This window comes from Lissotriton vulgaris, chromosome 9, assembly GCF_964263255.1.
Source record: "Lissotriton vulgaris chromosome 9, aLisVul1.2, whole genome shotgun sequence".
NCBI classification, from domain to species: Eukaryota; Metazoa; Chordata; class Amphibia; order Caudata; family Salamandridae; genus Lissotriton; species Lissotriton vulgaris.
The window spans coordinates 1,113,365,932-1,113,389,526 of record NC_141697.1 but is presented as its reverse complement, the minus strand read 5'-3'; the positions used below and the strand labels follow the sequence as shown (position 1 = coordinate 1,113,389,526).

Below are 23,595 nucleotides of genomic sequence, written 5' to 3'. Positions count from 1 at the left end.
TCTGAAACGGGACTTCGACTTTTTCTTCTCCTTCTTGCCTTTCAACTTCGCCACAAGAAACTTTGCCTCCCTTTCTCACAACGCCTTGGGGTTCATCTTCTTGCATCTGGGACAGCCTTGGACGTCGTAGTCAGATGAGAGACACCACACAATCTTCATGCGGATCAGTTATAGACATCATCTTTCTGCATTCTCCACAGGGCTTGAAACCAGTTTTCTTCGAAGACATCTTGAAAAGATACAAGAAAACACTGGAAATACTCGACAGTAATAGAGTAACAAACGAGCTACCGAGGATCCCTAGAAAAACTGTTAGCGTCGACGACGCGGACAAAAGGGAACTGATGTCATCACGCCGACGTAGGCTTAATATGGAGTCGGTGACGTCAGCAGAGCCGCGCGCGATGCCGTGCTTCTGTGACGTCGGCGTGTAGAGCTACAAAAGAATTTCCGAATGTTGCTGACGCAGGGGGATATTCAGAAGGTGAGGAATCCACTGGCATCCATCAGAAACAGCTTTACTTTTATAATCCCTTAATTACCTCAGGAGTCTTTATATTTGGTTTCAAATCCATGATTTAAGCAAATTTGGCAATTTTTAATAGATTTGTTTGTATGTGCTTAACTTTCACACCACTTTGTCATGATCATACCACACAGACAGTTCCTTGATATGCTTTAAGGCTTTAAAAACTTTGAAATGCTATTTTAAAAAATATATATATACTTAGTGGGAGTTTAATTGCTGATACCAATAATCTCACTATGCACGTTGGTCTTAGGTCTGTAGAAAACATATACATACATCGTGTACAGAAGCAGTCGTGTCCAACACCCCCAGCCCCCACACCCCGATTTTAGCATTCAATGCTGTTCTATTATCTTGAACATGGCTTCAGTGGAAGAGATAATGTGAAATGTATGTTTATTAGATTGTTTTTATAAACCTCAAAGAGGGAGTTCGACTCACTGCATAGTGCTTTGTGTCAACCATTGAGAATGAGGAAGCAGGAATGGCTCTTAGACAAATGCTCTGGGACGATGGATCAGTCATTAGGATGCTTTCGGGAGCATACAAAAGGTGCATTTCTGGATTGATTACATTAAATGATGAGCTAACCAATGAGTAGTCTCAGACGGCTAAATCCAGCTTAAATCTGCTCAAAGTCACCGTTTAAGTGAGTAAACAATTTGGGGAATGATGAAAAACACAGACCTTTTTCTCTTCAGTGCCTGAGAGGCAGTCTGTTCCTCAACCTAGTCCTCAACCTGTAATAAAAAACTTCCCAAAAGACAAGGTGGAGGAAAGCTGATAAATGAGTACACACTTAAGATCGCCTAATACACCCTTGGGAATGCCCAAATGTGAGTGCTCTTATTGTTTTCTCAGCAAAATTCATAATGGAGCAAGCCAAGGAAGCCACTGTTGCCTCCCCCAAAGAACTGTCAACATTAGAGATTTACATTCTCAAGTCAGACCTTATGCATGGAAAGCCACTTCTACCCGACCTTAATGGAAGGATTTTAAACGATGTACAGCTGATAACGAAGGTCATAAATGCAAGGTAACATAATAGTTCGCTATTCAAGAAGAAAATATCTAGCAACTCTTGCACCTAGCACTTGACTAGTTGTCTAAGCACCTAGCGCACTTCACCTGCTGCGTGTTCCTGCTTAAAACTGAAATAAGGCAGGACACAGAGTTAGAGAAGGTGGTTCACCAGGCAGCCAGTTAGGAGGGACCAGTGAGAGTAACTCAAATTCTGCTTCCAGCACAGACAAAAGTGAGAGATTTATTTTCCCTGCAGCACTCCAGGCAGGAGTAGCAGTCCACTTAAAAGCATATTTGAGCCTACCTAATAGATTCTGATGGATGGCTTAGTGCCCTTGAAAATATTTTTTTACAAACTCTTTAATTGGTGTGACTAGAGGAGTTTACCCTGAATTCCCCCAGAATTCCCCACAGAATCTTCAATTTGAGAGATTGGCATTGATTGGTCAGGATTTCTGCATGAAACTCATCATCTCACATGTGACATTAATAGATGGGATTCGAAGAGGTGCAGCTTGTGGAGGCGGCCATAAAGACAAGACTAAAAACACAAACACCAATCACAAAGAGAAAAAAAGACCACCATCTCTTGCCACAGATATTGGCTGGTCAACAATGATATTAGCACATTCAAATTCTGAGTCACGGCGCAAAACTGAAAAAGGCAGTATGCAGAGTTGTAAGAGGTGTAAACAATGAAAATATACTCTAGTACGATGAATGCACTGCCCCCAAGGCAGGCGAGAACTCGCGCTGCCTTGGGACAGTGCATTCGGGTGAAAAACGGAGCGGTTGCTTTACAGCCACTTCGTGTTTTCACAGTGCAGGCGGCAACCCACCTGCACTTTTGAAGGAGATTAGAGATCCCTGTGCAAGCGGGTGCAGTCTGTGACTGCACCCACCTACAAGGGGATGTCTAGGGGTGCATGGGACCCCCTTTACCCTCACCAAAGGGCTGCCATCAATGCGCCTCCTGAGAGCTTCTTTACCTCTGCGCGGGATTCGGTAATACGGCGCGTGGGCAGAGGCAAAGGGATTCCCTCATTTGCTAGGGGCACACCCCCATGCAAATGAGTGGCCACCCCCTTGAAGATAGCGCTGGTGCCTTTATGAGCACCAGCGCTATTGGTATTACAGAAGGGTTCTGCAGCCCCTTCTGTAATACCAAAGTGCCCCGGGGGTTGGCGCGCAAAGCGGGTGTAAATGCCTGTGCACCCCAGGGCACTTTTTGTAATGCGGCCCTAGGTGCCCGCTTGGGTAGCAGATAAGGGCGAAGAGAGTATCAAGAAGTCTCCCACCATCTACACAGTCACCAGCATGAGATTGTTCCCTACATTGCCTCATTGTGCCAACTCACAGCAGGTCACTAACACATTAGCACTACCCTGTGCGGCCAGCTGTGCATGTTTACATCACAATTCTCCAGAAGTCCCATTAAACGTCTATGTTTTCATCGGTGTGGCTTGAAAGTGAATGATGATCTATGGTGTATCTTGAAACTATGGGATACACCCGATTGCTTCTTGTACAGAAAAGTATCTTATTTTCGTTGTTACCTAAACACATGTCCCCCAGTTGAGTCCCTAGTACTCTTGCAGAGGCAGAATCTGTGTCAACGCTGCTGGTGGCTGGTGATAGCATGAAGATTACTAGGTCCAGGAGCCTTGGGGAGAGCACGTACCTGGGACCACGTGCCTGGCCCCGCCCACCAGCTCTATATCACTTCCGGTGGAATACGCGCAGCGGGACATGCGCGGGTGCGCACCGTGCGAAGCCTGGGCCAAGGGCGGGCCGTCTGAGCCTGTCTGAGCCCGTCCGAGACCGAAGAGCCCGGGCTGGGCCAGGACTTTTGGTTTCTCTTTTGTGTGATACAACTGTAGAACTATTGAGGATTGTAAGACGGGTAAGGACTCCTTGAATCATAAGTATATGGTCTGGACTGGTATAGGGGCCTTACCCAGTATTATTGTATTCTTTTGGCTCTTTTTAACTTTTTAAACATTGTGTATTAGGATCATTTCATAGGCTTTTCTTGATAAAGTTATAATATTCCTTTCCAATAATGTCACGGCGTAAGGGTTGCAAAACCCCAGTTGAGCATTCCAGCTCTACTCTTGATAATTACTTGGTGAGAGCAGTGAGTGTCATCAATGACCAAATAGTGAGAGCTGAACGGCGACTCTCTCTTGATCAGGGTAGTCCAACTATAATATTGGCAGCACCCCTAGTGTCACCGGACAAAAGTAGGGGGAATAGCAGCGTGGATATTACCTCACAAGCTAGTTTAGCTGAGATATACACTGAGGTTGTTGTCACTCCTACTCCATCACCCGCCCCAAGAACTAGAAGGGGTTGTAGGAAAATTCAAACTAAGCGAGCCCAAAATAATCGGGACTAGATCGCCAACAGACCAGCTGAGCATATCGCTCCTGTTGATGATCATTTGGGTTATACTAATGCAGCAGTTTTTACCAATTTACAGGCTGAGCAACTTATGAATATTTTTTATGCTAAAATTGGAGGATTAATTAAACCCCTATTTGATCGAGTGAACAATCAAACTACAAAGTTTAGGTGAACTGATTACAGGGGAAAATGTTTTTGATTTTATTTGGGTGGGCGATTTTAACACCCCCACCTGTCCTCTGACCAACCTTGGGGTGTGTGGGGTAAGAGACAATTCAGATTCAGATGAGGATGACCTACATTTCCCTCATAATCTGTATGGTGAGGCTCTCAACAATATATTGGCGGATCATGACTTGGAAGTCCTGGTTTATGGTAAAAATGATTATGGTGCTACTATCCCGACATATACGGGCCGAAATGCTAATACAGTGATTGATCACATATGTGTATCATCAAACATCATTCCGCTATGTAAAGCTCCAAAGATCATTGAAACCCCGTTGAGTGACCATAACTATATTATCTTAGAAATTAGTATCTGGGAACGTAGACCACCACCCATTGTACGTATTGTAACGAATATTGAGCCCCATAGACCCAATGGTTGCGTTTGAGATGGAAGGGTGAAAAATCGGAAGACGTTTTAAAATTTATTGTTAAAGGCTGCACTAGGGAAATAAACGCTATTCTGGATACCAATTTTGAATCCGATTGCATCCTAGGAAATTTTACATCTATTAACAAATTTATTAACACTATGTTTATGAAAACTGGCATGGGGTCAAGCACTCATACCGAAGGGTGGTTTGACCATGCCTGTACAGTACTGCAAACTGCACTCAAACAGATTCTCGCAGTAATGCCGAGAGATAAGATAGCGGTAAGCCAACTGAGATTTGATTATAAAGTAGCCCTCAAACGGAGAAAGGTAAAGCTCTGGGAAAAACTGTCAGAGGCTGCAGATACTTCCAACAACACGTTATTCTGGGCAACAGTTAACTCCCCCTGTTTAAAAGATGATTCGGCCACCGTACTTTCTTCTTACGTTAGCAGTGAGACATGGGTAGCGCACTTTTCTACCATATTTAAGTTAGATACCCTCCACTATGTTAATAATACCCCTTGGCCTGTAGTCCCTCTAGATTTTACAATTGCATAGGTAGAACTCAGCATTAATGCCAGTAAAGGGGGGAAGGCCCAGGGGCCGGATGGGGTTCCTATCGACGTGTATAAAACTGCCAATAAGTTGTGGAGTCCTGCGTTAACCATTGTATTTAATGCTGCTGTGAGTAATTGTGTGTCCCACCGACCTGGGGGGAATCTATTATAATCCCAATCTATAAAAAGGGGAATAGGGGGGAGACCAAAAATTACCGCCCCATCTCCTTGTTAGATTCCTCCGTCAAAATTATGAGCAGAATACTTCTGGCTAGGCTGGAAGAATGGGCAGAGGAGAAAGGGATTATGGCCAGCTCCCAGTATGGCTTCGGGAAAGGGCGAGGAACTCTAGATCAATGCCTAAATTTAAATGTAATCATCGGGCAGTATACCCAGGCCAAGCAGGGCACTCTCTACCTCTGCTTCGCAGATTTAAGCAGCACCTTTGATCTGGTTGATCATTCTATTCTTTGGGTGAAGCTGCTCGAACTGGAGGCTCCAGAAGGTATTATTTTCTTTTTAGCTCGGCTTTATGATAACCTTCAAACTAGTGTTCATTACGGGGTGAAGGGGGAATGCACTCCTAAATTTAAGGTTAGGAGCGGTCTAAGACAAGGTTGCGTTCTCGCACCCCTGATTTTTACACGTTTTATTAATGAGGTAGATCTAGTTTTAAAAACAGTTAATGCCGATGCCCCACAGATTAATGGCCTCGATGTGCCAGTATTATTATATGTGGATGATGCCGTGTTACTATCCAGGACTCCCATCGGCCTTCAACGCTTGATAGACAGATTCTCCGCTTTCATCAGGGATAGGAAACTGCTTATAACCAAAACCAAAACCCACACTATGATCTGTGGGGCAGGTCGCAGGAAATATCATAGCTTTTTTATAGAAGGACAGATAGTGCTCCAAGTTGAGAATTTTTGTTACCTGGGAATTACGTTAGCCAAAACTGCCCATGCGTTTTTTTAATTTGCAGCCAAGATAGGGGATAGACGCATTAGGGATATGCTCCAGATCTACCAATCGCGAAGCGTGTCGACTGTCCTTTATGGGTCTGGGATCTGAGGATATTGCCCTAATGGCTGTTTGCCAGTTGAGGAAAATGTTTTCCTCTAGAGACTTTTGTGTCTGCCTCACTCAGCCCCTAATGATTTAACCCACAGAAAATTAGGGATCTCTCACTTATCCGATCTAATAGCTTTAGGACCACTTATGCTATGGCGTTCGATCTGGCTAAAGGAGGAGACAACTATGAACAGATCTGTTATTAGTGACTGCCTCTCTTTGGATAATTATTCCAAGATTCCCTGGTTAAAATATGTTCTAGTTAGCTTCCAGGAAATTATGGGTATAGATATTTTGGCCGACCCATATGCTGTGGCAGAAATGTCTAAACATGATCTGAAGACCACATTCATGAAATTTAAAGCTGAGAGACGGGCGAGTAACTGTAGTTTGAAACCGACCTGCATGTTTTACAATACATTTTCAGGGAACGGGGGTTTTCAACCATATCTGAGTCAGGTGACTAGACCCTCGCATAGATTTGTCTTTACCAGAATGAGGCTTGGGTTAGTAAACCAACTGGTGGCCTTTCTGTCACCGAAAAGACACCCGGCGGGCCCGTGCCGCTGTGACGGCCAATCCAAGCAAAGCACCTTGCACTTTATTTTGCTATGTAACCTATATACGAATTACCGTATTGTTTATTTAAAACCTATGTTTGTGAGATATGGAGCTCGTACTGTCAATGAGGCAATAAATTTACTTTTTTTTTTTTTTTTTTTTTTTAAGTTTGAAAGCTTTATTAGAGAAAAATAAGTATTACAATAAGGTGACATCAGCAAATATGAGAAAAAAGGTATAAGATGGGACAAAGAAAATAGAAGCAGCCAATATCACAATGAAAAACAAAGCATTTTAAGTTATGGGGAGGGAAGGAGGGGGGGGAAGGGAGGAAAGAAGAAAACAAAAAAAAAACAAAAAAAAAACATGGTATTTATCATGGAAGATGGGTAAACAATAATAGGAAATACAGTAAAATGGTAATCAAAAAGTACAGTAAACAACCATCATATGAGTAATTGCAAGTATGAAAAAGAAGTATGAAGAAGGTCAATATAAATCTAAATAATTACAATATTAAGACTGAAAAATATCATGAAAAACTATCATGAAAAACTGCAGGCAAGAGTACATGTGTTCAGGGGGGCTTAAAATTACCCGAAGATAGTGGAGAGTAACTCTTTTTGGCGGATTGATCAAGGTATAGAGTAAGAGGTAGCCAGTAAAATTCAACATTTCGGGAGGGTTTACAGGAGGAAGCAAAGGCAACATCCAGTCTGTGTGAGTGACATACAAGATTCCACCAACAATTGAGAGACAATTTGTTCAGAGATTTCCAATTAGAGACAATATGCTGTAATGCTAGAGCCAGCATAAGGTCAAAAAGACCGCGAGAATGTGGGGGGAGGTCTAAATCCTCTGAAAGGCTACCAAGAAATACTAAAGAAGGAGAAAATTGAATAGAGAGGTTGAAAATGCGAGAAAGGCGAGAGAATAGCTGAGACCAGAAAATACGAGTTGAAGGACAGAAAAAGAAGAGGTGGAAAAGATCCGCAGAAGGGGCATTACAGGTCCAACAATTAGATACAGCATCAGGTTGAAAGCGAGAGATAGAAAGAGGAGAAAGGTATAGTCTGTGGTAAAAGAAAAATAGGGATTGAGTGAGAGAGGCAGTACGGGAAGTCTTCAAGGATCGAGCCCATATTTTGTCCCAGAGAGAAGTCGGCCATGAAGAATGTAAGTCTGTCTCCCAGGACAATTCTAATTTTGATTTGAGACGATCTGGATTGGGGGCTGAAAAGTACCGGTAAATTATGGAAGCTTTAGGAGTAGTAGAAAGGACAGTGAGTAGAGAGGAAGATGAGGTAGGTAGATCTTCAGATGGGAGAGAGTAATAACGATCTAGAATGGTTTCCATAAGGATAGGGAATTTCTTTGCAAAAGAAGGAGGGCAGTGGAATTGAGAACGAAATTTAGGAAATGAGCAAGGGGATGAACCATCAAAAAGATGACGTACCCAAATGATACCTTTCGCTCTCCATGAGGGCCATGCAATAGGACGGTTGTTAATTAATAGAAGTGAATTGTACCATATAGGCAATAGTAGGAAGGATTCCTGCGTTACTGAGGAAGGTGAAACTAAAGGGCGCAGAAGAGAAGAAGTATGCTTGAATAAAAGGGGATTAAGGCATGGGGCTTTAGAGGTAAAACGAATTACTTCTTGGAAAGAGTACGGAAGCAGTAGTTCCTGTTCAACAGAAGGCCAGAGGGGAGAAAAAGGGGAGGGTTCCTGAGATAACCAGCGGGAAGCCTGTCGAAGGGAAAATGACTTATGATAGAGGCGAAAGTCTGGAAAGTTGGTACCACCATTAAGTTTAGATTTACGTAAGTTGAAAAGCGATATGCGGGCTTTTTTCTGCTTCCAAAGAAATTTGGACAACGCAGAGTCAATGCGACGGAAATAGGAGTTTGGAATACGAAGTGGGAGCATGGATAATAAGTAAATTAAAATAGGGGCAATCATCATTCCGATGGAGTCAAGACGGCCCCACCAAGAAAGAAATAGTGGATTCCAAGAGGTGAGTAATGAGCCTATCCTAGATATGACTGCATTCATGTTGAGCTGAATGGAGGAGGATAGAGAGCTAGAAAAAAGAACACCGAGATATTTAATTTTTGTAGAATTCCAAGCAAAGCCAGTGGCCGTGAAAAAGTGGGGGAGACAAAATTTGGTTAAAGGAAGAATCTCTGTTTTGTCCGAGTTTATTTTGTAACCGGAGACCAAGGAGAATTTCTGAAATTCGTCTAGTAATGCGGGGACTGAGGTAGGTGGGTCAGAAATAAATAAAAGAATATCGTCAGCATATGCAGACAATTTAAGATGACGTTTACCGTACGGGAAGCCAGAGATGGATGGATTATTGCGTATGGAGGTAAGGAAAGGTTCAAGCGCTAAAATGAATAAAAGAGGTGATAAGGGACAGCCCTGACGAACACCACGTTGGAGTGTGAATGGGGAAGTGAGTTGACCATTAACGAGAACAGATGCTTTGGGCATAGAATATATCAAAGAAATATAAGATATGAATTTGGGGTTAAAGCCGTGCCATTTTAAGGAGGCTAGAAGAAAAGACCAGTCGACCCGGTCAAAGGCTTTCTCAGCATCTACTGAAATGGCTGCAAGGGGAATCGATAGTGAAGGGGCTTTACTTAAAACATTAAGGAAGAGTCTAGAATTATCCGAGGTCAAGCGGCCTTTAACAAAGCCGCATTGTTCTTTCCCTATAAGATGTGGTAGGAGCGGGTCAAGGCGAAGAGCTAATAGTTTCGCAAAAATTTTATAGTCAACATTAACTAGAGATATAGGTCGATAATTTTTACAGAACTTAGGGTCTCTACCATCTTTAGGGATAAGGCATATGGTAGCGTCCTGAAAAGAGCCTTGGGCTGATCCAGTAGAACAAAAAGACTGAAATAGAGATAGAAGGTGGGGTAAAAGAAGGTCTGAGAAATGTAGGTAAAATTCAACTGGGAAGCCGTCAGGTCCTGGGGTTTTCCCCTTAGTGAGGGAGGACAGAGCAGAGGACAGTTCCGAAATCGTAAGATCAGAATCAACGGCCGAAATATTAAGGTGGGAAGTATCTGGTTGAGGTATGTTGTCAAAGTAGGATTGAATAAGCTCTGGGGTGGGAGGGTTTTCCGGAGTATATAAAGTCTCATAAAAAGAGTGGAATTGTTCCAAAATTTCTGCATTGGTATGAAGAAGTACATTAGAGGGGGAATAAATAGAATCAATATTAGTACGTTCTTTACGAGATTTTAAATAGTTAGCTAACAGTTTACCTGATTTATTTCGACCTCCATAAAATCGCGCGCTGCTCCGGAGAAGAAAAGAGGAGGCAGAGTCTGTGGTAAGTTTGTTAAAGGCAATCTTAGCCTTAAGCAATTCAGGAGACATAATCTTATCGGAGGAAGTATAAAATTGATGTTCCAGAGATTTAATATGTGCAAGGGTGATTTTACGTTTTTGAAGGAATTTTTTCTTCTTTTTAGAGACAAAATCAATAATAAAACCTCGGGCTGTAGCCTTGAAGGAATCCCAAAGAATATGAGGTGGGGTATCAGGTGTAGAGTTAAGATGAAAAAATTCAGAAGCAAATGAATTTACTTTTTAATATGCATAACCTTGATGTATGCTTTTTTACTGCTACCTTTTTAAACAAATCAATTAATGCGAGGAAAAGTATGATGTTTTAATATTTGCACTTATTGATTTAATACCACTGTAATCTTTGTGTGTTCAAATCTGTGTTATCTTGTGCTTTTATGGTCATTCTTTTGATATGTACCGAATAAAGCTTTATGAAATGAAATGACTCCCTAGTACCACATCAGACAGGGGATACGAGGCCGCATTTTCATATGTGTATCTATGTATGTTGTTATGATGTATCCATCCGTTGTGTGCCCTCTCCTGCTTTTGTTCCCTAGTACGTAAGGAACCCCTTGTGTGTTTAGACCTACTGGGTACTGTGACGCCTGGTTAGTACACCACTCTGGGTAAGTCCCTTCTCGCAGCTATTTCTATGTGTGCCACATTACGCAGAATTAAATGCTTGCTCACTGTAGGAAGGGGGAGGCTCTAGTTGGCGCAGTGCAGCACTAGCGACAAGCAGGGACTCTCTCTTCCTCGTCAGGGCTGAGGGTTACCTTCCAGACAACCTCTGCTTACCCTCTAGGTAGTGTGGCTTAAGCAGTCGTAGGCTAATCTTTGGGGCACATAGGGTTAAACACTTGCAACAGTACACCTTTACAACCAACCCACCACACAACGAGACCAGACTGTATTCTTGTAAAAATATATATCTTTATATAGATTTTAAGCAGGCTTGTGAATACAGTCAATAACTTTATGAAGACGGTTGCAAGTTACTTAATTCGGGTTACCACAGTTCTTATGGAAGTTCTCTTGAGGCCCGTAGGCCGGTGTTATTCAAAGTTCTTGTGGAGCCGGCGGCTTCCAAGGGATCTGTCCCACGTCGCGTTGCCTTCCCGGGGTCGCTGATCGTTGCGGCTCTTCGGCCGAGCAGGTCACTGGTCGTCCGGGGCAGCGGTGTTCTGTGGCGGCAGGGTCCTTTCCTCGTCGTCCGCTCCGACCCTGGAGGCGGCGGCTGTGCGGTGGTGACAAGTGGCAGTACGGTCCCCAAGTGCAGGACGTACCCAGCCAAATGTTGGTGCAGCTGTGGGCTCACAGCTGGGCTGTCGGGCAGGCTTACCGACCTTGCGGATTCTCGTAGGGCAACTGTCCGTCCTTGCATGTGAGTGACTGCTCGCTATGCAGTCACCTCGATAGCTCGGACCGGACGGGTCCTCCTTTGCTTTGCTCTCGGGCTCCCGGTGCAGTTGCGGTCACGGTGTTCGGGCCAGCGGCGGCTGGTCCTCACTTTGCTTCCGCTGTTGCTTTGGGCCCCGGTCACGGTGGTCGGGAGGTCGTTGATGCCTTAGAGGAGATTCCTCCGTCAGTGCCGCGGCGATGGTCAGCACCCGCAGTCGCTTTCTTCCAAGGGGGTAGCGTCCACTGGTCCTGGGACGCTAGTCAGGGGGCAAGTTCAGTTGCAAGCCCTTGGAGATCTCTTTGCAGAGTTTGGCACAAGTAGCACAAAAAGTCTTTTCGTAGTCTTATTGTCTTCCTCTCCTTCAGCAGCAAGGCACCAGACACAGGCAAGAGTCAGCACCCTTCCTTGTCTCTCACGGTCCTTCTCGTAGGGCAGAGTCTTTCTGTGGCCCAAACCGGATCTAATTTTCAAGGAGCAGGGCTCCGTCTTTTATAGGCCAATTCTTTTGTTCTCGCAGGCCAGGGGGGCCTTTGCGCAGCCACTCTCAGTTCTGGAGTACCCCCGCGGGTGTACTCCGGCTTCTGCTTTCAGTGTGAGGGGCAGGCGCATCAGACGCCCCACAGGAGGTGGAGCCAGCATTGTCCGGACAGGAGTGGCCAGAGTACCTTGTTGATGGGAGCTTCGCCCTTCCTGGGCCAGGTGCCGGCAGAGTCATCCGCCGCTCCCCAGGAGGGTGGAGCCAGCATTGTGGAGGTCGAGCACAGTGACAGCTCAAGTCAAGAGGCACTCCTACCTCCCACTAAGGTGTAATCTGCGCATTCACCACCTGTCATCCCTCCAGCCCTGTCACTCACACATCCCAGACAGTCAGATACACACCAGCAGAGGCGGCTGAAATGGTTAAGCAAGCAAATGCTAACTTTCTAAAAGTAGCATTTGCAAACCCAGGATACTGAAATAAACTTGACTACAAGAAATATCTCCTTATCCTGAGTTCAGGCATACTAAACATGACTCACTACCATGCTCCTTGAGCCTGCGGGGATTATAGGGTGTAATAACCCTCGCAGCTCAGTCTGGCCTAATGGAGCAGGTAGCCTTCAGTAGTGAAATACGGTCTTCGTTGTGAGTCACTACTAGGACATGCCACGCACATCAGGGCTTGTCCTACCTTGCACCTACAACGCACCCTGCCCGTAGGCCTACCATAGGGGTGACTAATATGTAGTCAAGGGAAGGGTCGGTGCTGGCAAGTGGGGACACTTGCCCAGCTAGCGTGACAGTACGAGACCGCACGCGGGTTCTGCGGTCGCAGTTCCCAGACACATCTTTACGGCTGCTTCGGTGGGTGGCGCAACCAGCGCTGCAGGCCCACCAGCAGTATTGGCATCTACAAGCCCCGGCACTCTCTCGTGCGCTTTACTAGGGACTAACAGTAAATCCAATGCACCAATCATGGATACCAATCGTATGTACAATTTACAGTAGGGAGCACTTGCACTGCGGCACGGATCAGCCGTGGCGCAGTGCCCTGAGTATCGGAAAACCAGCAAAACATCGGAGGCACATCAGCAAAAAGTGGAAGGGAGACTCACGCCAAGGTGCCAGGTCTAACATGTGTCCCCTCCAGCTGAAATGTGGGGGGAACTACCCTTCCCCAGGGAGTTCCACATCACTAAGGCGGAAAAATCTGGACAGACCGTCAGCGTTGGCGTGATCGGTGCCAGGGCGGTGTTCCACCGTAAAGTCCATACTCTGTAGAGAAATGGACCACCTCAACAGTTTCGGGTTCTCACCCCTCATTTGCATCAACCATCTGAGGGGCCTGTGGTCCGTCTGAACTCGGAAGTGAGACCCAAACAAGTAGGGTCTTAGCTTCTTCAGCGCCCAGACCACAGCAAACGCTTCACGCTCTATTGCACTCCACCTACTTTCCCGTGGAAGTAACCTCCGACTTATGAAGGCTACGGGTTGGTCAAAGCCCTCCTCAGTCATCTGTGAAAGAACAGCCCCTACACCATGCTCTGAAGCGTCTGTTTGCACAATGAACTCCTTGGAGAAATCTGGGGCCAGGAGCACGGGCGCCGTGCACATGGCAGTCTTCAGGGTGTCGAAAGCCTTCTGACAGGTGTCAGTCCAAATCACATTCCTGGGCTGCTTTTTCGAAGTCAGCTCTGTCAAGGGGGTCACGATCGTGCCATAGCCCTTGACAAACCTCCTGTAATACCCAGTGAGCCCCAGGAAGGCTCTCACTGCAGTCTGGGTCTTGGGGGGTTCCCAAGCCAGGATGGTTTCGATTTTGGGCTGCAAGGGGGCTACCTTGCCACTCCCAACTTGGTGTCCCAAGTACACCACTGAACCCTGCCCAATCTGGCACTTGCTTGCCTTGATTGTGAGGCCTGCTCTGCGCAGGGCCATCAACACTTCCCAGAGGTGTTGCAGGTGTTCGGGCCAGGTGCCGCTGAACACCGCGATGTCATCCAGGTAGGCGGCACTGAACTCGTCCAGTCCAGCCAACACCTGGTTGACCAATCTCTGAAAGGTGGCAGGGGCATTCTTCATTCCAAATGGCATAACCCGGAACTGGAAATGCCCATCTGGTGTAGAGAATGCCGACCTCTCCTTTGCCCCATCGGTCAAGGCGATCTGCCAGTACCCAGACGTCAAATCAAACGTGCTGAGAAACCGGGCAGCCCCTAGCCGATCAATGAGCTCGTCAGCTCTGGGGATGGGGTGCGCGTCAGTCTTCGTGACTGAATTGAGTCCTCTGTAGTCCACACAGAACCGGAGTTCGGGTGTGGATCCCGGCGCAGCAGCCTTCGGAACCAAGACCACGGGGCTGGACCAAGGACTGCTGGAAGACTCAACCACCCCGAGGGCAAGCATCTTGGAGACCTCCTCCTTAATGCAGGCCCGGACCCTGTCAGTTACCCGGTAAGCCTTGTGCTTCACCGGTAAGCTGTCTCCAGTGTCCACATCATGGACGCACCAATCTGTGACACTCGGAACCAGGGAGAACAGGTCTGGAAACTGTCCCAGCAACTGGCGGCAGTCCTCCTGTTGTTCGGCGGTCAGGGAGGGTGAGAGGTTAACTCCATCCACTGACCCATCCTTCTCACAGGCCACCAAGAGGTCAGGAAGAGGCTCCGACTCCTCCTCCATCCCGTCATCGGTTGCCAACAACAAGCCCACTTCGGACCTTCGCAAGTGGGGCTTGAGGCGGTTGACATGTAGGACCCGTAAAGGGTTCCTAGGCGTCTTCATGTCCACCAAGTATGTCACGGGGCTCTTGCGCTCCACAACCTCAAATGGTCCTGTCCACTTATCTTGAAGGGCACAGGGCTCCACTGGGGCCAAGACATACACCTCCTGTCCAGGCTGAAGCTCGACCAGAGTGGCATTCTGATCGTACCACCGCTTCATTTCTTCCTGGCTCGCTTCCAGATTTGCCTCGGCAAGTTGTCTGAAGCGTCTGGTCTGGTTTCTGAAGGCCAGCATGTAGCTATATACATTCTGGGGAGGTTTCCTGGGAGATTGCTCCCAGCCTTCCTTTACCAAACTCAGTGGTCCTCTCACGGGGTGACCGTACAGCAGTTCAAAGGACTTCTGTGGTACCTCGCGATATGCAAACAGCAGGCATGGCAAGAGGACGTCCCACTTACGCCTCATCGGACCTTCCAGGCCCATTATCATGCCTTTGAGGGTTCGGTTGAATCTCTCAACCAACCCGTTACCTTGGGGATGGTAGGGTGTGGTGAACTTGTACGTTACGCCACACTCCTGCCAAAGGGACTTCATATATTTCGATATGAAATTGGTCCCCCTGTCGCTCACCACCTCTAGAGGGAATCCTACACGTGAGAAAATTCCCATCAGTGCACGCCCCACCACGGGAGCCGTCACTGTCCTCAGAGGGATGGCTTCAGGGTACCGGGTGGCATGGTCCACCAAGACCAGGATGAACCTGTTGCCCATGGCTGTCTTGGGGTCCAGAGGCCCAACGATGTCAATACCCACTCGCTGGAATGGCGTACCGACCACAGGGAAGGGTTGGAGGGGAGCCTTGTTCTTCCCTCCCGTCTTCCCACTTGCCTGGCAAGTCGGACAGGTTCTGCAATAAGCGTCTGAGCTTTTATGCATTTGAGGCCAGTAGAAGTGGGTGACAAGCCGGTCATAGGTCTTGTCCATCCCCAAATGTCCTGCTAAAGGCACATCATGAGCCAGACCCAGTAGGAAGGCTCTGAATTTCTGGGGTACCACCAGCACACGGGCTGACCCAGGTTCAGCAGCCTTAGGCTCCGAATACAGGAGGTCGTTCTCCCAGTACACGTAATGTGTTTTGGCCTGAACACCATTGGCCTGGTCTGCAGCCTGTTGCCGCATACCCACGAGAGAAGGGCATTCTTTCTGCTCCCTGCAGAATTCCTCCCTGGAGGGTCCTCCTTCTTGCTGCCAATGGGTCAGCTCAGGCAGGTCCCCCAGTTCGGCGATCTGTTCCCCTGTAGGCTCCAGGGCATCCCCCTCAAGGTCTGCCTCCTCCTGGACCGTAGGAACTTCAGGGGCCGGTTTCCCGCGCCCCCTGCGCCTTCTCCCTAAAGCCGGTTCCTGGGCCTCTCCATCAGGCCCCAGGACCTCTCGATCACCCTTACTGGCTGCCATCGACCGGGTGGTCACGCACGCCCAGTCAGGCAGGCCCACCATCCGCAGGTGAGTCGCTTTCTCCACCTTTTCCCAAGGGGAGTGCTCCAAGTCGTTCCCTAGCAAACAGTCAACAGGCATGGTTTTTCTCACACAGACCTGCAGAGTACCAGAGACCCCCCCCCCACTCGAAGGGAACTTGAGCCATCGGACACTGACTCTCAGAATTATCAGCGTTGATAACCCTACAGTAGGCATGGGGTACAACCTGCTCTTGAGACACCAGGTGCTGCCTCACTGCAGTCACACTGGCTCCTGTGTCTCTAAGAGCCTCAGCTTCCTTACCATTGATGATCACCACCTGCCCATATTTCTTAGTGTTAGAGGGCAGGTAGCTTGTCGGGATCATCTCACTGTCTCCTAGCGAGACCAGGGTCATGTGAACGGGATCTCCACCCCCCGGGACCATCATTTCTTCTCCCAGGTGAACGCTAGTCACTTGTCGGGGCGGAGCACCAGTGGGTGCAGGTTTTCCAAATAGGCGACACTTGGGGTCACTGGATATGTGCCCAGGCTCGCCACATTTGAAACAATTGAAGGGCCCCTTTGGAACAGGTTTACCTGTCGGGGCCCCATTCTGCTTCGGGGGTGGGGGAGGCTGAGAACCCTGCTGCGGATTCCCTTGGGGACTACTTTGGGGGCCTTTTTGGAACCCTTTCTGTTTTCCCCCTTTGTCCCCCCCACTCTTCTGCTGGGGACCCTGCCCACTCTTGGCGGAATCTACCACGGGACCCTTGTGGACCCTGGTGCTGAGCCAGCGGTCCGCCTCCTCAGCAAGCTTCCTCGGGTTGGACAGCTTGCTATCGATCAGGTGTTGGCGTAACTCAGGAAAACAGTGATCAGACAAGTGCTCCCATGCAATTAAATCAAAGAGACCTTGAAAATCATTCACTTTGTTACCTTTCACCCAACCATCCAGTGCTCTGCAAAAGTAAGTCACATACTCCACATACGTATTTCCAGGCCGCTTAGTACATCCCCTAAACTTCTGTCTATACATTTCAGGGGTAAGCCCGTACCTGTTTAATAAAGCTTCTTTCATGTGGGCATAGGATCTCTGATTCTCAACGGGCAAATCTAGCAAGGTATCTCTCCCTTCGCTAAGGAACCTTCCCCACAACCCCGCTCCCCAATCCTTGTCAGGGACCCGGTGGGAGGACATGGCTACCTCGTATGCCCTAAACCACTGTCCTATGTCATCCCCCTTAAAGAACTCCTTAACTACGTCCTTCGGGATGTGCACTCTTGACTCTACCTGCACTGGCGATGTGCTGCCACCAGAGGGAGGCCGATCCAAGTCTCTCTCCTTGAGACTTATCTCCCTCATCTTGATTTCATAATCCATCTGGTGCTTTCGCTCTTCCAGCGCCATTCTTTTGGTTTCCAGCTCCAGCTGGATTTTCAATTCTGCCAACTTTCTTTCGTGATTCCGGGTTTCCTTCCTGTCCGCCAGCTCCTCTGGCGACAGGCCTTTACCCAAGCTGTGCTCGCTGTCTTGCCTTTCCAGATCGATCAGATCCCCAAGCGCATTCTGCTCCTCCGTCGTATTCTGCTCGGCGAGGACGTCTTGCTCTTCCGGGGTCTTTCTGGACTCCACCCAGGCTTTCAGGGCCTTGTAGAGCTCCGGCTTGTTTTTGCAACCAGCGTGCGGAACCTTTAGTTTCCTACAGAAAAACTTCAGCTCCATCTTTGAGTATTTGTCCAGCTTTGCGGCGTCCCATTCTATCTCCAACACCTCGGAGGTCGTGGACTCCGCTCCATCCAGGCTCTTTGTGCCAGGCATGGTTTCTGCACTCGGAATCTTCTTTCAAAAAGAAAAGTCTGTGGTTTAGTAACTGTACCGTAATCCTTGTGTAGTGGTCAGAAGCTCAGGTATAACTATCGCAAGTGTAAATTCGAAATCCTCACCGCTGCATCCAATGTAGGAAGGGGGAGGCTCTAGTTGGCGCAGTGCAGCACTAGCGACAAGCAGGGACTCTCTCTTCCTCGTCAGGGCTGAGGGTTACCTTCCAGACAACCTCTGCTTACCCTCTAGGTAGTGTGGCTTAAGCAGTCGTAGGCTAATCTTTGGGGCACATAGGGTTAAACACTTGCAACAGTACACCTTTACAACCAACCCACCACACAACGAGACCAGACTGTATTCTTGTAAAAATATATATCTTTATATAGATTTTAAGCAGGCTTGTGAATACAGTCAATAACTTTATGAAGACGGTTGCAAGTTACTTAATTCGGGTTACCACAGTTCTTATGGAAGTTCTCTTGAGGCCCGTAGGCCGGTGTTATTCAAAGTTCTTGTGGAGCCGGCGGCTTCCAAGGGATCTGTCCCACGTCGCGTTGCCTTCCCGGGGTCGCTGATCGTTGCGGCTCTTCGGCCGAGCAGGTCACTGGTAGTCCGGGGCAGCGGTGTTCTGTGGCGGCAGGGTCCTTTCCTCGTCGTCCGCTCCGACCCTGGAGGCGGCGGCTGTGCGGTGGTGACAAGTGGCAGTACGGTCCCCAAGTGCAGGACGTACCCAGCCAAATGTCGGTGCAGCTGTGGGCTCACAGCTGGGCTGTCGGGCAGGCTTACCGACCTTGCGGATTCTCGTAGGGCAACTGTCCGTCCTTGCAGGTGAGTGACTGCTCGCTATGCAGTCACCTCGATAGCTCGGACCGGACGGGTCCTCCTTTGCTTTGCTCTCGGGCTCCCGGTGCAGTTGCGGTCACGGTGTTCGGGCCAGCGGCGGCTGGTCCTCACTTTGCTTCCGCTGTTGCTTTGGGCCCCGGTCACGGTGGTCGGGAGGTCGTTGATGCCTTAGAGGAGATTCCTCCGTCAGTGCCGCGGCGATGGTCAGCACCCGCAGTCGCTTTCTTCCAAGGGGGTAGCGTCCACTGGTCCTGGGACGCTGGTCAGGGGGCAAGTTCAGTTGCAAGCCCTTGGAGATCTCTTTGCAGAGTTTGGCACAAGTAGCACAAAAAGTCTTTTCGTAGTCTTATTGTCTTCCTCTCCTTCAGCAGCAAGGCACCAGACACAGGCAAGAGTCAGCACCCTTCCTTGTCTCTCACGGTCCTTCTCGTAGGGCAGAGTCTTTCTGTGGCCCAAACCGGATCTAATTTTCAAGGAGCAGGGCTCCGTCTTTTATAGGCCAATTCTTTTGTTCTCGCAGGCCAGGGGGGCCTTTGCGCAGCCACTCTCAGTTCTGGAGTACCCCCGCGGGTGTACTCCGGCTTCTGCTTTCAGTGTGAGGGGCAGGCGCATCAGACGCCCCACAGGAGGTGGAGCCAGCATTGTCCGGACAGGAGTGGCCAGAGTACCTTGTTGATGGGAGCTTCGCCCTTCCTGGGCCAGGTGCCGGCAGAGTCATCCGCCGCTCCCCAGGAGGGTGGAGCCAGCATTGTGGAGGTCGAGCACAGTGACAGCTCGAGTCAAGAGGCACTCCTACCTCCCACTAAGGTGTAATCTGCACATTCACCACCTGTCATCCCTCCAGCCCTGTCACTCACACATCCCAGACAGTCAGATACACACCAGCAGAGGCGGCTGAAATGGTTAAGCAAGCAAATGCTAACTTTCTAAAAGTAGCATTTGCAAACCCAGGATACTGAAATAAACTTGACTACAAGAAATATCTCCTTATCCTGAGTTCAGGCATACTAAACATGACTCACTACCATGCTCCTTGAGCCTGCGGGGATTATAGGGTGTAATAACCCTCGCAGCTCAGTCTGGCCTAATGGAGCAGGTAGCCTTCAGTAGTGAAATACGGTCTTCGTTGTGAGTCACTACTAGGACATGCCACGCACATCAGGGCTTGTCCTACCTTGCACCTACAACGCACCCTGCCCGTAGGCCTACCATAGGGGTGACTAATATGTAGTCAAGGGAAGGGTCGGTGCTGGCAAGTGGGGACACTTGCCCAGCTAGCGTGACAGTACGAGACCGCACGCGGGTTCTGCGGTCGCAGTTCCCAGACACATCTTTACGGCTGCTTCGGTGGGTGGCGCAACCAGCGCTGCAGGCCCACCAGCAGTATTGGCATCTACAAGCCCCGGCACTCTCTCATGCGCTTTACTAGGGACTAACAGTAAATCCAATGCACCAATCATGGATACCAATCGTATGTACAATTTACAGTAGGGAGCACTTGCACTGCGGCACGGATCAGCCGTGGCGCAGTGCCCTGAGTATCGGAAAACCAGCAAAACATCGGAGGCACATCAGCAAAAAGTGGAAGGGAGACTCACGCCAAGGTGCCAGGTCTAACACTCACCTGATGTTTCCACCATCTGGCACCCTGGTTTTTAATGGTTTTTAACTTCTTGATGCTCACGATATAACTGCTGAGAGACAGCTATTCACAATGAATATGAAATAATTCTCCCACCGCAACTGTACTACTCTGACCTAAATGATGTACATATTTTCTTTCAACAGGTAGTTCCAGTTCCACCAGGTGTTTGACTATTTGGTCTAATGGTTGATGTGAGTGTGCAGCCACAACACCAATCCTTTAGTTTTAGCTGTAGATACTTTTTTCACCCCTCTGGTCCTGACAAATCGCCTGAAGAGTGTTTATTTCTTGACGAGAAACATGTTGACCAATTACTGATAAGAGCTCCACAACCTGAGACATTACCTCAGCCCTGCGCCTTATAGTTTTGATTTTACTTAGGGTAGGAGACCCCTTGATTAAAGTTGTTTTCGTAGGTACTCCCAGCCTTATTTTACATTCACCTTCATCATCAACACACTTCTACAGACACGAGGCCCCTTACCCGCACTTCACCAAACGCTATTGGAAAAATATCTCCATTATAGTGCCCCTACTATAGGGAGTTCGTCGGGTATTGCATCGCCAACCTGACGAGGAGCAGCCCAATGATGAAGCAAGACACCCAACAGGGTGTGTGAGAGCATTACATTCCAATATATTGGATTCCCAACTTTGAACCCCAGTGGTCGGGTTGCTTTATAATTCCCTGTGTTCTTGTATCTCACACCACAGGAACAGCACAACCTTCTTGTTAAAATTATTGTTCCCTACAATACCACTAGTAGAATACCAACTAAAGGCCACACCCTCGTCAGGTGTAGTGCAGAGTGAAATCCACTCTGTAAACATAAAAAAGCTGAGACTGGTGTAGCATAAGATACCCAATAGAGGGAAAAAGAAGAATCGGCGGTGACAGTAGGGGTCAGGGTCTCTATGTGATTGAAAAGAAAAGAAAGAAACACTAATTATGGGGAATCAAACTTCAGTCCTCACCAGTTAGTTGAAAAAATGGATCTTGCAAAGGTGCACAGCTGCACAGATGGCGGGCAATGCTGTGCATTCGAAGTGCTAGCTGTGCAAAGCTTCAGCTTAAACAACTTTGGAAACTGGAAGCAGTTTCCATGCAGTACGAGGTGGTAACCCTGAGAAAAGCTGGGAATGCATTTTATGATTAGCACCTGTGTCATTGATCATATTAGGCCGTACATGGCTTCAGAAAGCCATAAAATGATTGATACAAAATCTAATTAATAGGTGTCAAGAGCATAACATTGGGTTTCACTGACTTACCTCTATTGTTCCATTTACTATGCTGTTTCCAAGAGTGTAGAAATCTGGAGAAAACTCATTAATTCTAAAATAGAAGGCCACAATTGCGGAGAAGATTCGGACCATGGTGGCATCACTGAAGGCATTGATAGTAGCAATGTTGAAATGACGGAGAAACCGAGGAGTGACAGCATTCCTTCCTCCGCCCGGAGGGCCCATTGCCGCAATCAACTGTATGTCAACTAGTAGTATTTTAGTTGTATCCTTTAGATCATACCTTCAAAAGTGGTTAGACAAGATTGGTAGTTAACATAGTAAAACATCGCACACTACAATACAGTTGATACTTGCATGAAATGCAAGATTGCCATGAAAGCTGGGAAATATAATACACAGATAAGACATGGAAGTGCAAAGTGTGTGAATTCCAAAGTAATTTGGGACAGATCCACTAAGACATTTGCAGGTTTAATTTCAATATACATGCAGAAACAGCGTCATTTAAGAGTGCAAATTGGGCAAATAAAAAAAGTGAATTTGCAAATGTAAATCCACTTATCTACACGTAATATTACATCAGAGGGGTGTAATGTTGCATAGGAGTAAATCAGTCCATGGGCCACATTCTCTCTTTTTTTTTTTTTTGCAACATTTATTTTTGGGAGATTAAGCTTCACAGGTGTCAAGAGGAAATTAGGATTTACGAAAGAGGACATACAGAGAAACCCCTGGACTCAATACAGAGGGTACTGTCTGTGAACATATACATTACAGGATCCTGCAGCCGATCCCTATGAAGGGAGAGAAGAACAAGTTACTTACCTTCGGTAATGCTTTTTCTGGTAGATACAGTATCTGCCTGTGGATTCCTCACCTTGTCAATATCCCCTTGCGTCAGCAACATCCGGAAATTCTTTTTGTAGCTTCGCGCCGACGTGGTACGACGTCACAGAGGCACGGCATCGCACGCGACTCCGCTGACGTCACCGACACCATAATAGGCCCACGCGGGCGTGATGACATCAGTTCCGCCCTTTTTTCCGTGCCTTCGAGGCACACAGATGGACCGATGACAGTAGATATATACACAGTATACACAGCACACAAATGTCAAGATAACACACACAGTGTAAAGCAATGCAGGAAAGCAATTGAAATAAAACATTTCCTTTGACAATAAAAATATTTACATTACAGTACCTCAGGTATAGAAGAGTGGACAACGGGGAGGCAGGTGGGTCAGTGAGGAATCCACAGGCAGATACTGTATCTACCAGAAAAAGAGTTACCGAAGGTAAGTAACTTGTTCTTTTGATAGATACATTCCTCACCTTGTGAATAGAGTCCCACAGCAGTCCCCACTCCCGGAGGAGGGTGTCTACTCTCCTATACCAGAAAATCTTGGAGGACAGAACGCGCAAAGTGGCAGTCCCTCCTCACTTCGGAATCCAAGCAGTAATGCGTCGCAAAAGTGTGGAGGGAGGCCCAAGTTGCCGGTCTACAAATGTCCTCAACAGGAACACCCCTAGACAAAGCAGATATTGAAGACTTAGCTCTAGTAGAATGAGCCCTTATACCCTCTGGAGGTTCCTTACCCGCCAGGGAGTAGCAGATCTGAATGCATAGTATGATCCATCTTGAAAGCGTGCGCTTGTGCACAGCTTTTCCCTTCTTACAGCCAGCAAATCCAACAAAGAGCTGGTCATCCATTCTGAACTCTCTGGTTCTGTCCAGGTAGAAGCTCACCGCCCTCTTAGGGTCCAAGCGGTGAAGTCTCTCCTCCTCCTTGGAAGGGTGAGGATAAAAGGTAGGAAGGGTAATAGACTGTCCTAGATGGAAGGGA

The 23,595-nt window shown here is 47.8% G+C and overlaps 1 protein-coding gene across 1 annotated transcript in view; it reads right to left on the bottom strand.

The window, feature by feature from the left end:
• DNAH12 (dynein axonemal heavy chain 12) overlaps positions 1–23,595 on the bottom strand; it is a 1,291,066-nt gene that overhangs the window by 665,677 nt on the left and 601,794 nt on the right. The window contains exon 40 of the mRNA XM_086939114.1: positions 21,774–22,029. Coding sequence (XP_086795240.1) covers positions 21,774–22,029 — 256 coding nt within the window. The remainder of the gene's footprint in view (positions 1–21,773; positions 22,030–23,595) is intronic.